The 15,448-nt window shown below is 35.0% G+C and overlaps 1 protein-coding gene across 4 annotated transcripts in view; it reads right to left on the bottom strand.

Annotated features, from left to right (window-relative positions):
• Positions 1–15,448, bottom strand: part of LOC106869320 (EVI5-like protein) — a 304,412-nt gene that overhangs the window by 32,676 nt on the left and 256,288 nt on the right. For all 4 annotated transcript variants that reach the window (XM_014915019.3, XM_014915018.3, XM_014915020.3 and 1 more), the window contains 3 exons: positions 2,859–2,912; positions 1,989–2,159; positions 406–561 (listed from right to left, as the gene is read on the bottom strand). In XM_014915019.3, coding sequence (XP_014770505.1) covers positions 406–561; positions 1,989–2,159; positions 2,859–2,912 — 381 coding nt within the window. The remainder of the gene's footprint in view (positions 1–405; positions 562–1,988; positions 2,160–2,858; positions 2,913–15,448) is intronic.

Here is a 15,448-nt window from a genome sequence, read left to right as displayed (position 1 = left end):
GCTAGAGTATATAGTGTGTGGTGCTCAACTAGACAAGAAAATGGTGTATGGATAGTTATATTCAGATGTTTGACCAGCTAGCAACCAATATGCCATTGAGTACTTGACCAGTAATTGATTGCATCAAGCAACTATTTCTCTTAATACCAAGTCAATCAAGCAAATGACCAATGTTCTACATGGCCACTGAACCTACAAGAAATAGCAGCAAAAGGTCACTCAAATTAGATCCTACCATCTTAAAGATATATCGAACAATGTAGTCTCTGATATACAAACAAATACAATGGTTATGATTAGCACATCTTTAATAATAATAATAGATCAGGTGGATGGGAGTTGATATGGGAATTAAACAATAACAATAAAATTTACCAAATCAATTAGTAAGAGAAATCTACTTACATCTTCAAGTTCTTTGATTTTAACTTTCATATCTTTAATCACAGCAGCTGTTTCATTATCTTTTAACCGCACTGATATCAGCTCTTCTTGTAGCTGCTGCACTAGATGCTGAGCAATCTTATCATCAAGTACAGTGGCTACATTGATTGATTCAGTCTGAAAGCAAGAAAAGTACATAGATAGATCTCTATCCTTATAAAACATAAAGTTTGTTTCTTTGTTGACTGCTGAAAACACTAAATAAAACTGATAATATTTCAGGTTTTACATGTCATTTAAATTAATCTGACTATTCCACAGATAACTGTGCATTTATTTTCTGAAAACGGATTGATGGGGTGAGTTGGTAGTGTATTGGCTCCTATTTCTAGCAATCCACATAGTATTTGATCGTAAAATCTATATATCCTTATAAAAAGCAAAGCTTGTTTTTTTGTATGCTGACCACTGAAAACACTAAATAAAATTGATAATATTTCAGGTTTTCCATGTCATTCAAATTACTTTGATCATTATTGAAGCAAAAATCTTCACTGGATGTGATAAGACAGATATTGTATTTATACCTAGAATACGACTAATACCAACAGGTGTCCCCTGTTTCAAATCGATTGCAATTCCCACTGAGAGTCAGTTACGCATTGACCATTAACAAGTCCCAAGGTCAAATAGTGCAGGTTGTCAGGCTCCATTTGGAAGAGGGCTGTTTCTCACATGGTCATTTGTATGTAGGTTGTTCTAGAGTAGGAAGCCCACAGAAACTCTTCATATATGCTCCAAAGAAAAAAGTTTAAAACATTGTATATACTGAAATTCTGTAAATGTTACTGTACAGACTGGGCTGAAGGCCGGGAGGCCCACTAGTGTATATATATATATATATATATATATATATATACACACACACACACAAATATGAACTTTTTTAATATTTTATAATGAAATTAAAGTTTGAAATTTACAAATGATGGAACGTAAGAACAAAACAAGTCTTTCTGCTGGGAGACAGATCTGAAAAATATTTAATCATTGCCACCAACACATCCAGCCCTACTCCCAACACAGTCAGCACTGATGCAAACATAGTCAATATCACCATCAATGCAGTTAATACCACCACAGCTAACACCGCTATTACTTTGTTTGAATGCATGTTTCTCCAAGCTCCCAAGTTGGCTAAATATAATAATATACTGGAGTGTGTCGAACTAGTGGAGGAAATTTTGTAGCTGGATACATTTCTTTGTGTTAACTATGATACACTAAGCCTCAGTTAGGAGGGCTAAATCTTTACAGTGCTGAAGGCTGCAGATGACATCATGCTGTACCATGAGATAAAAAGGACTGATCCTGAACACTATAGATCTTCCCTACAATCAGACCTGGACACAATGCAACAAAGGATCATAGACTGGCAACTCAAGCTGGCTGTGGACAAATGTACTACCATGCATTTTGGGAGGCCAAGCATTTGTAGAAGTGTTTAAGGGTGTATGAAGAAATTTAAGGTGGAGTGAATAATGAATAAAAGTATTTATATGTGTATAAATAATGAGGGGTGAAAAAAAAAAAAGAATACTTACACGCTCCTTTATCTCTGCAATTAATTTCTCTGCTTCTTGTAATTTCCTTTGTGTTTCAAGTAACAGTTGCTTTCCTGATGCCAATTGGTTTTTCAGTATAAAAGTTTCTTCAGCTTCCTGAGCTCGAGTTACTTGGTCTTGGATCAACTTATCTGCCAGAGATGCTGATTCCTGAAAATAACAAAATATAACCCTTCATCACTTTTTACATCCACTTTTCCCATGCTGGCATGGTTTGGAAATGTCTTGAAGCAATATTCTACAGCTTGATGGCCTTCCTGTTACCTATACTTATTTTCAAATAAGGTACTTTATTTCACTGGTTCTCACATAGCAAAACAGACAAGTTAGAGGATGTACCATTTACAGGAGACGTAAATATAACAACAATGTTGTTTAACCAGTGTCAGTACAAAAGTATGTAGATAATAATTGTGCACACATGCGCACAAACACACACACACATGACAAGCTTTCATAGAATTCTTATCTTGCAATTTTATTCACAAGTCATTGTTCAGTCCAAGGGTATAGTTTAAGACACTTGCTGAAGTGTCTTCTAATATAACCTTGATTAACCTTGGAAGGACAATAGGGGGGGGGGGGAGTATAACTGACCACAGCAGGATTCAAAATTAGAAAATAAAAGGATAAAAGTAATTCTGAGAAAGGCATATTTTGCCTGCTACTCTACTGATTCTGTTGACCTATTCTAAAAATAACAATCTACAACCACTGTTACAACTGCCTGAAGTAATAGCCACTACACTGTTTACAGTGACCTATTTGTGTACAAACAACACACACACACACACACACAAAATGTAATAATGAATATTATTTGGAGAAGAATGGTAAAGTAATAATAACCTTTTCCAAGTTTTCTATCCGCTGCCGTAGCAATCTGTTTTCAGTTCTTAACCTCTGTAAATAGAAAATAAACAAATAAATAAATAAATATATATGTATGTATATGAAAAAAATGTAAAACATGTGGAAGTATTGTGTTTTCCAATAATACACTGAAGTATGAATTGCATCTAAGTATTTCCATTGAGGTATGAATTTCATCAAACTAATTCATTCAATTGCAAATATTGAAATATGTTCAGGGATACATGTCAGACAATGGAAAACAAGGACACATAGATATAAGAATATATTCAAACATGTACAAATGCACACAGAAACACTAATAGACTATGAATTCACATGTGCTGTACGTTTTTAATACAAACTTCTTTTAAGACCACCCATACAAAAGTGTTCTTATCTAACTTAAAATTTTGATGAAAAATATTTCATTTCAAAAAGATTTCAGCATAATATATATGAGGTTTGATCAATAAGTATTCGGACTGTTGCCATAGTAATGAAGCTAAAGCATATAGAGTGAAGCTGCTTGACAAAAATTGACCTTGAACTCTGCTGTTTACAGCAGTGCTTGGAAGGAAAGTGTGTAGCGTGTGATTGTCACATTGACCATAACAGAAAAGTTGTCATGGTGATACCTGCTCAGAGGCCTGCGCAAAGTTGCAGAAAGTGTATGGAGAGGAGTGATGAGTGGTTCGGTCATTTCCAAGATGGCTGAAAAAATGTCAATATTGAGGAACATTCTGAGAGACACGCAACCAGCAGAACTGAGAAAGACATTGCAGATGTGCTTGCAGCATGGAGGGAAAAATCATCAAATCACCATCTGTGAGTTATCAGAGGATGTGCAGATTAGTTACGGTTCAGTTCAGTCTATTATCACTGAAGATTTGGGTATGAGATGCATGTCTGTCAAGTTTGTGCCAAAACTGCTTTCAGCTGACCAAAAAGACACTGTGTCTAGAACGATGAAAACTTTTTGAAAACTTTGCTTAGGCCTCTTGACAAAATTTGATGCAGACTCTCTGCTCAACTTTCTCTGTCATGGTCAATGTGATGATCACATGCTACACATGTTCCTTCCAAGCACTGCTGTAAACAGTAGAAGTGATCTAGAACGTTAAAACTTAGTGCACGTGCACAGCGGAGTTCATGGTCAATCTGTGCCAAGCAGCTTCACTCTGCGTGCTTTAGTTTCATTACTATGGCAAAAGCCTGGATACTTATTGATCAGATCACATACTAAGATATAAAGTAACATATTTTACAAAACTCCTCTCAAATCATGATCACACAAAAAAGTTTCAAGATATTGTGTGGTTCACACAACTATGCTCAGTAATTTTATCAACAAGTCTAATCTGACACTAGGAAAGTGTACACATATGATTAACTAGACAGTTGAAAACCAGTTTCTATATTATATATATATAATAACAATAGTATTTTATAAGCTTAAAGTTTAGAAACGATCACCATGCAATGACAAAAGGAAATAGTCTAATAATGGAGCATATAAACCCTCGATGGAAAAAAGATCTTCCTGTATGCATGGGACAAGAAAACCTACTTTTTTCAGCAGAGGGCTTATATGCCCCATTATTAGACTATTTTCTTTAGTCATTGCACGATGATTGCTTATAAGCTTTAAGCTTATAAAATACTATTATTATTTACAGAATTGTAAAAATCAATGTTGCTTATCAAAAACCATCACACACACACACAATTATTTTTTGGAATACTGGATTCTTAAAATATACACAAAGCTATAAATAATAGCATGTAAATATTGAGTTGGATATAATTTGTGGCTTTGTGTGTGCTTTTGAGAATCCACTATTCTAAAATATAATGCACCTGGACAGGATGCCAGTCCATTGCAGGATTACTCATTTTTGCAAAGCGAACGGACTGGAGCAACATGAAATGAAGCGCGGTTTGCTTAAGAACACAATGCATCACATGGTCCAGGAATCTAAACCACAATCTTACACTCATGAATGCAACACAGTAACTCACAAGCCTCTACTATATACATATATATACATATATATACATATATATACATATATATATATATATATATATATATATATATATACACACGTTGTTGTTGGCACTCCGTCGCTTACGACGTCGAGGGTTCCAGTTGATCAGATCAATGGAACAGCCTGCTCGTGAAATTAACGTGCAAGTGGCTGAGCACTCCACAGACACGTGTACCCTTAACGTAGTTCTCGGGGATATTCAGCATGACACAGTGTGACAAGGCTCACCCTTTGAATTACAGGCACAACAGAAACAGGAAGTAAGAGTGAGAGAAAGTTGTGGTGAAAGAGTACAGCAGGGTTCGCCACCATCCCCTACCGGAGCCTCGTGGAGCTTTAGGTGTTTTCGCTCAATAAACACTCACAACGCCTGGTCTGGGAATCGAAACCGCAATCCTATGACTGCGAGTCCGCTGCCCTAACCACTGGGCCATTGTGCCTCCACCTATATATACATACACACACACACATTCAAGCAATTTATCATCAGCCTTCTGTACAGAGATTAATTTTATTCTTCCCTAGTGATAAGCATGATAACGAAGAAATATGAAATACAATTGAGGGGGGGGGGAACTTGTTTTATTAGACATCCAGTAATATTTAGGCATAACAAAAGAATAATTCCACATGCGGTTACTAATTTACGATGAATACATTAAATCTCATAGCAACAGATGAGACATAAATAGTGAAAGAGATTTCAATTTATTCAATCAATACAGTATTCCTTTCATGGACATGCTTATTATAAACAAGTAATGCTCAATATCAGTAACCCAGTAAATTGTTTGGTCAATACTGAAGAAGACTGTTTTAACAAGACAGACATAGCCTACCCATTCTTCTATGATGATTATAGTTGAATTATTTGCATTGAAATCTATGATTTTGGTGAAAGACGACGAAAGATAATGAAAATTACAATACTTGTGATTTTAAGAAGGTTAGCATTGCCCAAGAGCTGGTCTGATCAAGTAGATTCCAATTTGTAACAGAGAACCTTCATATGGTCACTCAACCACCCAGAAATAGCTGATAATATAGCTTACCTACTCTTTTAGAAAAGCAAGAACACATTAGACACTGTAGCCTTAGATAAACTATGCCAAAAAAAAAAAAAAAGTGAGAATGGTCGTAGAAGGAACACCTCTGATTATATGTTTGCTCAAACAGGATTGACCTATGGCTAAACAATAAGTGGAATGATTCCTATAGGGAACTCAAGCAAGTTTTTACTTCCATGAAGATCGCTGATATCACTTAGTATGGTTTTTATTATGTTTTTTGCAGCAGTAGATAGCCGAAACATTACAACCTTAAACAAAATGACAATGTCTTGCAGCTTTTGGTCACAGCTCCTTTAGTTTCAAACTTAAAATCCCATCAGGATTGGCTTAGTTTCAGTCATTGAATACAAATACCCGTCAAGTACAGGGCCATTCTACCTCTTCTCCCCAAGCTTGAAATTAATACATAGTTTACATAGTTTAGGGTGATGGATTGGCAGAACCATTAGGTCAGAGGACAAAATGTCTTGAGATAGTTGTGGGCTCTTTACATTCTGAGTTAAAACCTGGCAAAGCATAACTTTTCCTTTCACCCTTCCCATGTTGATAATATAAACTACAATTGAGTACTGAGGTTGATATTGTTGGTTGTCTACATCTGCATATTTCAGGTATTGTGTCTATGTAGAAAAATTTATGTATTTTACATTGTTAAATTTAGTTTTGATGCAGACACACAGAAACCAGTAAGGAAGAGTACTAAAGATGAGTAACCAACAAATAACTTTTGATTCTCTTTCAAATATTCTTTCACTTGTTTCACTTGTTAAATTGCAGCTATGCTAGGATATCACCTTAGGCGTTTTAGATGTTCATATTGACTCCAGGACATACTTAAACCTGATGTTATTTTCCATTTACCACACCAATAAGTAACAAGACATAAACACACAAAAACATATGCACGATGGGCTTCCACACTTTCTTCCAAGCAAATTCACTTACAAAGCAATGATTGGCCCAAGGCTACAGTAGAAGACTCTTTCCCAAAGTACTACACAGTCAAACTGAACCTGAGACAATGTGAATGTGAAGCAAACTTCTTAACAACACAGAACCATGTACTTTCTATATGAACATTGCATCTGCATACACATTTTACGTATTTAAACTTTGTTTCCTTCATAATATACAGGGTCATGATAAAAACAATTCTATCTAATCTGTACATGGCAATTAAAAAATAAAATAGTGGATCAGCTACTTCATTGTCGATAAATCAAAAATGTATGTTTATTATTAAATAAAACAAAATTAATTACTTTCAACTTTATTTTATGGAGATATGTAAAGATTACTGTTTACTAAACTAAACCTCATTCTATAGATGACTTGCATTGCAAGGCTAAAATGACTTATTTTATTCAAGGTGCAACTGAAAATCAACTGCAAGACAGTTCTAGAACTTCAGAATTGCAATACCATTTGCATAAGTAATGCGGTGGACATGTTGAAAATTTACAATCTTGAGAATAAATCTATTTAAAAAATGTAATGAATTCTTGAATTCTTTCACTGATTCTATTTAGAGATTAATTCACATACAGAACTAAAGTTATACAAATTCAAAATTGCACACACGCACACAGATAGACGGACAGACAGAAGCATGCAGAAAACAAATAGGTTTGGAATGAAGAAATTTAACAGTAAAATATGTAGGGATGAATTTTTTTACATGTGTGCACGCGCACATATGCACACAAGTTAGTTGCGTAGTCTTGTATTTTATTTTAATTGAAGCAATCAGAACGTATGTGGTTGCAGTAGAGATTTTGCCTTTTATTTCCTTAATTTAATGTTTCCCAATGTTCTCAAAGTTTCAGTTTGACTGAATATTTTATTAATATATTTCCTTTTCATAAAGCTAACATAAAAGCTTCATTATTATTCCTTAAAATAGCAATCATACCATTGCCTTCCCCTACCACTTCAACTCTTTCCACAATTATAAATCGCAGCCACACAGACTGAGTCATGTATTGCAAAGAATAAAAAAAATTATATTAACAATGAAAGATGGAAGGGTGAATTGGTTGACACTGCTCACTTGCATTGTCTCCATATTCTATCTTTTACTTGTTTCGGTCATTGTACTGCAGCCACGCTGGGACACTGCCTTGAAGGGATTAGTAGAACAAATTGCCCTCAGTACTTTTTTTTTTTTTAAGCGTGGTACTTATTCTGTTAGTCTCCTTTACTGAACTGCCAAGTTACAGGGATGTAAACAAATCAACACCGGTTGTCAAGCAGTGATAGGGTACAAGCTCTCGCGTGCACACACCCACACAGTGGGTTCCTTTCAATTTCCATCTACCTAATCCACCTATAAGGAATTTAAAAGAATTGGTTGACCTCAAGCTATAATAGAAGACACTTGCCCAAAGCACTGCACAGAGGGACTGAACCCATGACCCACATGTTTGGGAAGAAAGCTTCTTAAGCATACAACAACACCTGTGCCTATGAATAAAGCTCTGCCCTTCATGAGACACTCTAGTATTACAAAAGAAAAAAAAAGAAAAGAAACTGATTTCTTTTCTGCTAAAAATCCTCCAAAGTAGTTAAAGACCTGGAGAGGAATTAAAAAATGCTTACTGCTAGGAATACGGCTTAAATGAATCTAAAGATTCCAGAATTTGGTGAAGCAACAGAGCAAATAAGGAAAATAGCTGGTTTCCAACATAGGGCACAACTGTAACTTGTTGCTGGGAACAAGCATTTAACTGATACCAGTACTTGACTATTTCTTATTTTGTTGATTATTACTCCTAGAAAGAATGCAAGACAAAGTTAACATAAGTGGGATTTGGATTCAGAAAATAAAGACAATGAAATACATTAATAAAGTTATTGTTATATTTCAGGATGGTCGTTTATTATTTTTTTTGCCAAATTCATAAACGTAATATTAAAGCTGTTGGTCTAAAAATATTGTTTACTTTGGTTTAGTTACATTTGTTGTTTTCTACTTAACACAGTTTTAAATTTTGAGCAGAATTGAACTCTCACTCTGGGTTGAGTGGAATATATAGAAATACAAACAAAATAACCACTATGTGCTTTGTTCTTGCGGAAGCACTTGGAAATGAAAACACAGCCAAAATTGAACTGTAAAAGATGTGTAATGATAGAAAAATATTTCTTGACAAAACAACTCAATTTCTTGTACTTTTGGAAAAGAGTGGGGGCTATAGGAGGGTTTGTGAGAATTTGAGAAAGCAAATGCTTTGTTTTCCTAAAATTTTTCCAAATTACTTTTTAAAATGACTGCTTTTGACTCTTTTATTACTTTAATTTCTATTTTTATCTTCATTTGTCAAAAAGTTCAAGTTTAACAAAATAGTGAAAGAAGTTCACAAAGACTAAGTCTTGAATTTGATTAAATAGAATTATTTTGAAATTTGAAGGGGATTCAGATTTTCCTTGTGGAACATTAAAAGCACATTAGCTAAATCCAAGCATATAACAAGGACTTCATACAACATATACAGGGTGACTGAAAAGTAACTACCTATGGTACCTCACTATGCTGCAAGATGAGATCTGGCCAGTTATCAGTGCTTGGGAGAATATTGAAGATTTGATTTCCATGCAAGATGACGCCCCTCCACATTTTGCACTTGTCATTTGTGAATGGCTGAATGCCCACTTCCCCAGGAGATGGATGGGTCATTGTGGTCCACATGAGTGGCTAACCAGAAGCCCTGACTTAACACTTTGTGATTTCTTTCTTTGGGGTTGGTTAAAGGAACGAGCCTGTTGAACCAAACCAAAGACTTTGGAAGAACTTGAAGGGTGAATATGAGAAGTTATGTCTTTCATCCCACAAGAATTCCTGGTAAAATCAGTTGACTCAAGAAGCTGATGGCAACATCTGGAGCCCATACCGAATTTTAAATAAAACCTCATACTAAAAGCTTTCTTCTCATATCCATTATTTTGTAAAAATTACAATTAATAAATAATTAATAAGTATTTTAAAATAGGGAGTTACATTTCAATCACCCAGTACTTAATGTAATATATACTAATGAATGTGTGCTCACACACACACACACATGTAAACTACTTAAAATTTATCTTAGGTTTCTAATACAGGTTGCATTGTGCATAAACATTTGCTAATTAATCATGCTATTGATAAATATATGGCATGTAAATTAATATTGCCATTACAGCAAAGTTCTGGTCTATGTTTGATTTAAATAGTAAGCTATAAATCCTCTTCATAGGTAGAAGGACGAGAGGGTACTTGTCCTTTGATGAGTGGTCAATGAACTATGAAACATATATCAGGACAATTTGCTATATCTTTCTGTATATGAAAGAAACAGTAAGGTGCATTTACATCGGCTTAAAGTTTCACATCAAAAACCTGTAGTTTATCTACTTTAAATATATCTTGAGTTTTTAATATATGCTGTGCATAAATATTTATTAACTAACCTTGAAAACAAATGTACTGCTATGTTTACTGACTTTATTATTATTATTATTATTATTATTATTATGAAGTTAGAATTGTTAGGATGCCAGAGAAAATGCTTAGATACATTTTGTCTTTACGTTCTGAGTTCAAATTTCACCAAGGACAATTTTGCCTTTCATCCTTTTGGGGTTGATAAAATAAATACCAGTTTTCGGGATTTGTGCCTCAAATAGAAAGGATTATTATTATTATTATTATTATTTAGAATTGTTAGCACACTGGGCAAAATGTTTAGCGACATTTCTTTCGGCTTTAAGTTCTGAGTTCAAATTCTACCAAGGTCGACTTTGCTCTTTCATCCTTTCGGGATCAATAAAATAATTTAACTTATCCCTCCTCTAAAATTACTGGCCTTGTGCTAAAATGTGAAACCATTATCATTACCATTATATGAAAAAGAAATTAATTATCATTAATTATCAAAGTCTTTTGTTTGCATACTTAGGACAAGGTCAATGATACCCTACTTTATTGCGCATGCATGTGTGTGTGTGTGTGTGTGTGTGTGTGTGTGTGTAGTAGTAGTAGTAGTAGTAGTAGTAGTAATTTGTTAAAAGCATAATCTTCATTTGTCGCTTTGCCAAGTTTATATATATATCTGTGAGAAATGTCTGTGAATAAGAAAACTTTGTTAAGTTTTAGAGTGAGAAATTCTCATGAAGTCTTAAGTTTATGATAATGTTTGGTGTTATATAATGACAGGTTTAGCTATTCTAATATATTGTAGCTACTGAATTTCTGGTTTTTAATACTATTTATTTATTGCAGATTGCAGTCAATAAGGTATAATTGGCTTTGGCTCTTTGACAAAACAAGACTTTATATAGCAGCAGTTAAGGTCAATAAATGAATAGGCCATGAGAAGTTAAAGGTCAATTATTTAATGAGCTGAAAACAATTAAGAAGAATTAATTACGATGTCATGAGAAAAAAATATGCATTATGAAAATGTTAGTTTTTTTGGTCTTTTGTCTTCTTTTATGTCTTTTAATCATTGAACTGCAGCCATTCTGGAGCACCATGTTGAAGGGTCTTTAGTTTTATAAATTGACCCCAGTACTTATTTTTTAAATCTGGTACTTATTCTGTCTGTCACTTTTGCTGAGCTGTTGAGTTACAGGGATGTAAACAAACTACACTGGTTGGCAAGTAGAGGTGGGGGGTACACACACACACAATGATAGGCTTCCAGACAGTTCACACAATTTTCAGCAACCAAATGCCTTCACAAAGTATTGGTCATCCTAGGACTATCCAAGGTACTGCACAGTGGGACTGAACTCAAAACTACATGGTCACAAAGTAAGCTTCTTAATCATATAGTTATGCCTGTCCATAGTTGAATAAGATAATGCAAATTTAGTTATTTCAACATATTCTATTATTGGGTATGTTAACTCTTTAGCTTTTAAACTGGCTACATTTTCTGTTCAAAATGGCCAGATTCACACCCACCCTACCATGTCATTCTAAAAAAGAAGTAATAACATCAATGAAATCTTGAAACTATAAGATACTCTTTTACTTGTTCCAGTCATTTGACTGTGGCCATGCTGGAGCACCACCTTTAGTCGAGCAAATCGACCCCAGGACTTATTCTTTGTCAGCCTAGTACTTATTCTATCATTCTCTTTTGCTGAACTGCTAAGTTACGGGGACGTAAACACACCAGCATCGGTTGTCAAGCGATGCTGGGGGGACAAACACAGACACACAAACATATATATATATACATATATACGACGGGCTTCTTTCAGTTTCCGTCTACCAAATCCACTCACAAGGCTTTGGTCGGCCCGAGGCTATAGTAAAAGACACTTGCCCAAGGTGCCACGCAGTGGGACTGAACCCAGAACCATGTGGTTGGTAAGCAAGCTACTTACCACACAGCCACTCACTCCATGATTAATTCAAAACAATGTGAATAAATAAGCATTGCATCTAACAGAGTAATCTGAATGCTAAAGGTTTAACCTAAGATTCAGAACAACTTACATATAGACCATTTTTTTTAAACGGTAAAAGAAAGTTTATTTTTGCTACATTGAAGAGATTGAGTGGTTACATAGAAGCACCCTGAGCACAGTGGGGTAAGTGTTTTAGTTAACAATTAACTGAAGTATATTACATTACTGCTGCTTAATTCATTAACTACATTCATAAGGTTGAGAAATGTAAAGCATTGAATGCTTAACTTGAACAGAGAAATATGAAACGTTGAATGTGACACCAATACACAAGGCATTTATAACCAACTCTCTATTTCTACGCAATTTCTAAATGATAAACTTCAAAATAGCATGAAATAGCAATCAATTTTCAAATCATTGATGGTAGTAAGCTCCATAACTCATTGGGGTTATGGGAGTTTACATATTGGTGCACAAGTGAAGATTTTCAGTACCAGTAGAACACATGTGGAAAAATAACTTCTCATACCTATACCAACTTATTACTCAAAGCAGGATTGAATCCAGCACTACTTGTTAACAAAACACAAACATTAATTATAGTGATTCCATGATTCCACTATTCACAGTGATATCTTCCCCTTAGTGCAGTAACCCTTTTATAGGTTGGTGATCTAGTCCAGCAAAACTAAGGACAACATGCAATGCTGGACAATGTTATTCTAGGAATGCCAAAACAAGAGGGTAATTGCAGCTGGAATGCCTTTGATTACAGACATGTGTGATCAGGCTTAACCTGAAGGTAGGGCAACCACAGTAACAACATCTGGACCACTGTCCAATTTTACAAAAAATTGCCACTTAGTTTCTTTTCTCTAATAGTTTTGATAAAGAGAATCCAATTACACTGACCACCAGATTCTGATAGAATCTTATTTCTAGTCACTATAGAAACAGAAGATAATGAATCTATAGAAATCAATAAGTATCTATTTTCTACCGTAATTAACACTAATATGATACACAATGAAAGATTTGCTAGACTTTCTGACTACTGACTTGAAGCAAATCATAACCTCATAATTATTTGGTTATTTAACGTTGCTGCTGGTTTTGTTTGTTACAGAAATTATTATTCCTGTTAGAATTGTGTACCGTCATCGGTTTAGAACCTATATTTCACTCACACTGAGAGATCAGCCATTACAGAATTGGTCATCAAGTTTTAATCCTACCAGGAACACTCCTAAATCTGGGGGTAACTACTTTATCTCTGAGTAAATGTGGCCCACATAAGAGTTCTGCTCACACAGCTGGGACAGTTATGACATAAATGCATATTTCAGACTACATTCCTGCCACCCAGTGAAAGGACAGTTGACTGATAGACAAGCTTTCACTCATAAACCAACAATAAAAGTACTAGCACCCAGTGAAAGGACAGCTGACTGATAGACAAGCTTTCACTCATAAACCAACAATAAAAGTACTCGCACCCAGTGAAAGGACAGTTGACTGATAGACAAGCTTTCACTCATAAACCAACAATAAAAGTACTAGCAAACTAATAATATATGTTCTTTCTTTGCTTCCTCTGTTGAAGTTACAATGGTCTTAGCTCCTTGGTACTTAACTCTAGAGTAAGTACCCCACTCAAGCATACTTCTTTTCCCCTTGACATCCATATTATGACTGATTCCCTGAACACTATACTAAATATTCTGCTTACTCCATATGCCTCAGAACACCAATCCTCAGAAACTCTACTTACCTAACCCTGCCCAACATCAACTGCATCAACCCAATCAGTCTAATAGGCCCTGTAGTGCAGGGGTCCCCAACCATCAGACAACAGACCGGTACCATTTAGTACTGGGCTGCACAGAAAGAAAACATCTTAAAATTTTATTTCCATTTTATTGACCAGTGCAGTTTGCAAGGTGGTTTCACATTATGTGTGAGTTATAGATGTAATAATTAAATTAAATATTATGCACTTTGTGTTTTGCAATGTGATTGATTTGTCCCATTTCTTGCATGAAACTGGTCTGTGGAGCAAAAAAGGTTGGGGACCACTGTTGTGAAGGATATGGGCACTGCCCTCTCTTACTGAACCAAACAATTGCAACAACACACAAACTCTTCAGACAGACAGCCAATCAGTATCTTTGAGGGCTATGTTCTCAACTCATATGCAATTCATCTATCTCAAGTTCATGTTATACATGAACCAAATAAGAACATCTACGTAGTCACTTGCCCTGCTAGAAATAGGAACCAAATCTTACTTAATCATCTTAAAATAGGCATATGAGATAATGTGGTCCTAAATACACCCTAAGAAGATGGGATGATTGCAGTTGGAATATTTTGATGAAAAATCTGCTTGGTCAAGACTGACTTGGGGTTATACAACAACAAAAATGATAATCGATTGCAGACCTTCAGTATTAGATGTTCATATTTCACTATCACACAGAGTATAGTTAGAATGGAAAATGCAATTCAATGATTTTTCCAAATAAAGAATTAAGAAAACACATCTTATCAAAAAAGCTTGCTTTCTTCCAACTCTCCATATTTACAATTCATATTTATACAGTTCTATATTTAAGGAAGGATACGAAAATATTAGATTTATAAGCCCTAAAATTCACTCCATAATTGCCCACGGGTATATGGAGTAGTGGTTAACCCCAAGATTCTGAGTTCGATTCCAGGCAGTGACCTTGAGCTGAATAATAATAATCATCATCATCATTATTTAACGTCCGCCTTCCATGCTAGCAAGGGCTGGACGATTTGACTGAGGACTGGCTACACCAGGCTCCAATCTGATTTGGCAGAGTTTCTACAGCTGGATGCTCTTCCTAACGCCAACCACTCAGAGTGTAGTGGGTGCTTTTATGTACCACTGGCACGAAGGCCAGTCAGGCGCTACTGGCAACGGCCACACTCAAAATGGTGTATTTTACATGCCACCTGCACAATAATAATAATAATAATAATAATAATATTAGTAATAATAATAATAATAATAATAATAATATCAAAAAATACCTTA

The sequence above is a fragment of the Octopus bimaculoides genome, chromosome 1 (assembly GCF_046866305.1).
Source record: "Octopus bimaculoides isolate indiv1 chromosome 1, ASM4686630v1, whole genome shotgun sequence".
Lineage (NCBI taxonomy): Eukaryota > Metazoa > Mollusca > Cephalopoda > Octopoda > Octopodidae > Octopus > Octopus bimaculoides.
The sequence above is the reverse complement of the archived record's forward strand: the minus strand, read 5'-3'. Positions and strand labels throughout refer to the sequence as shown.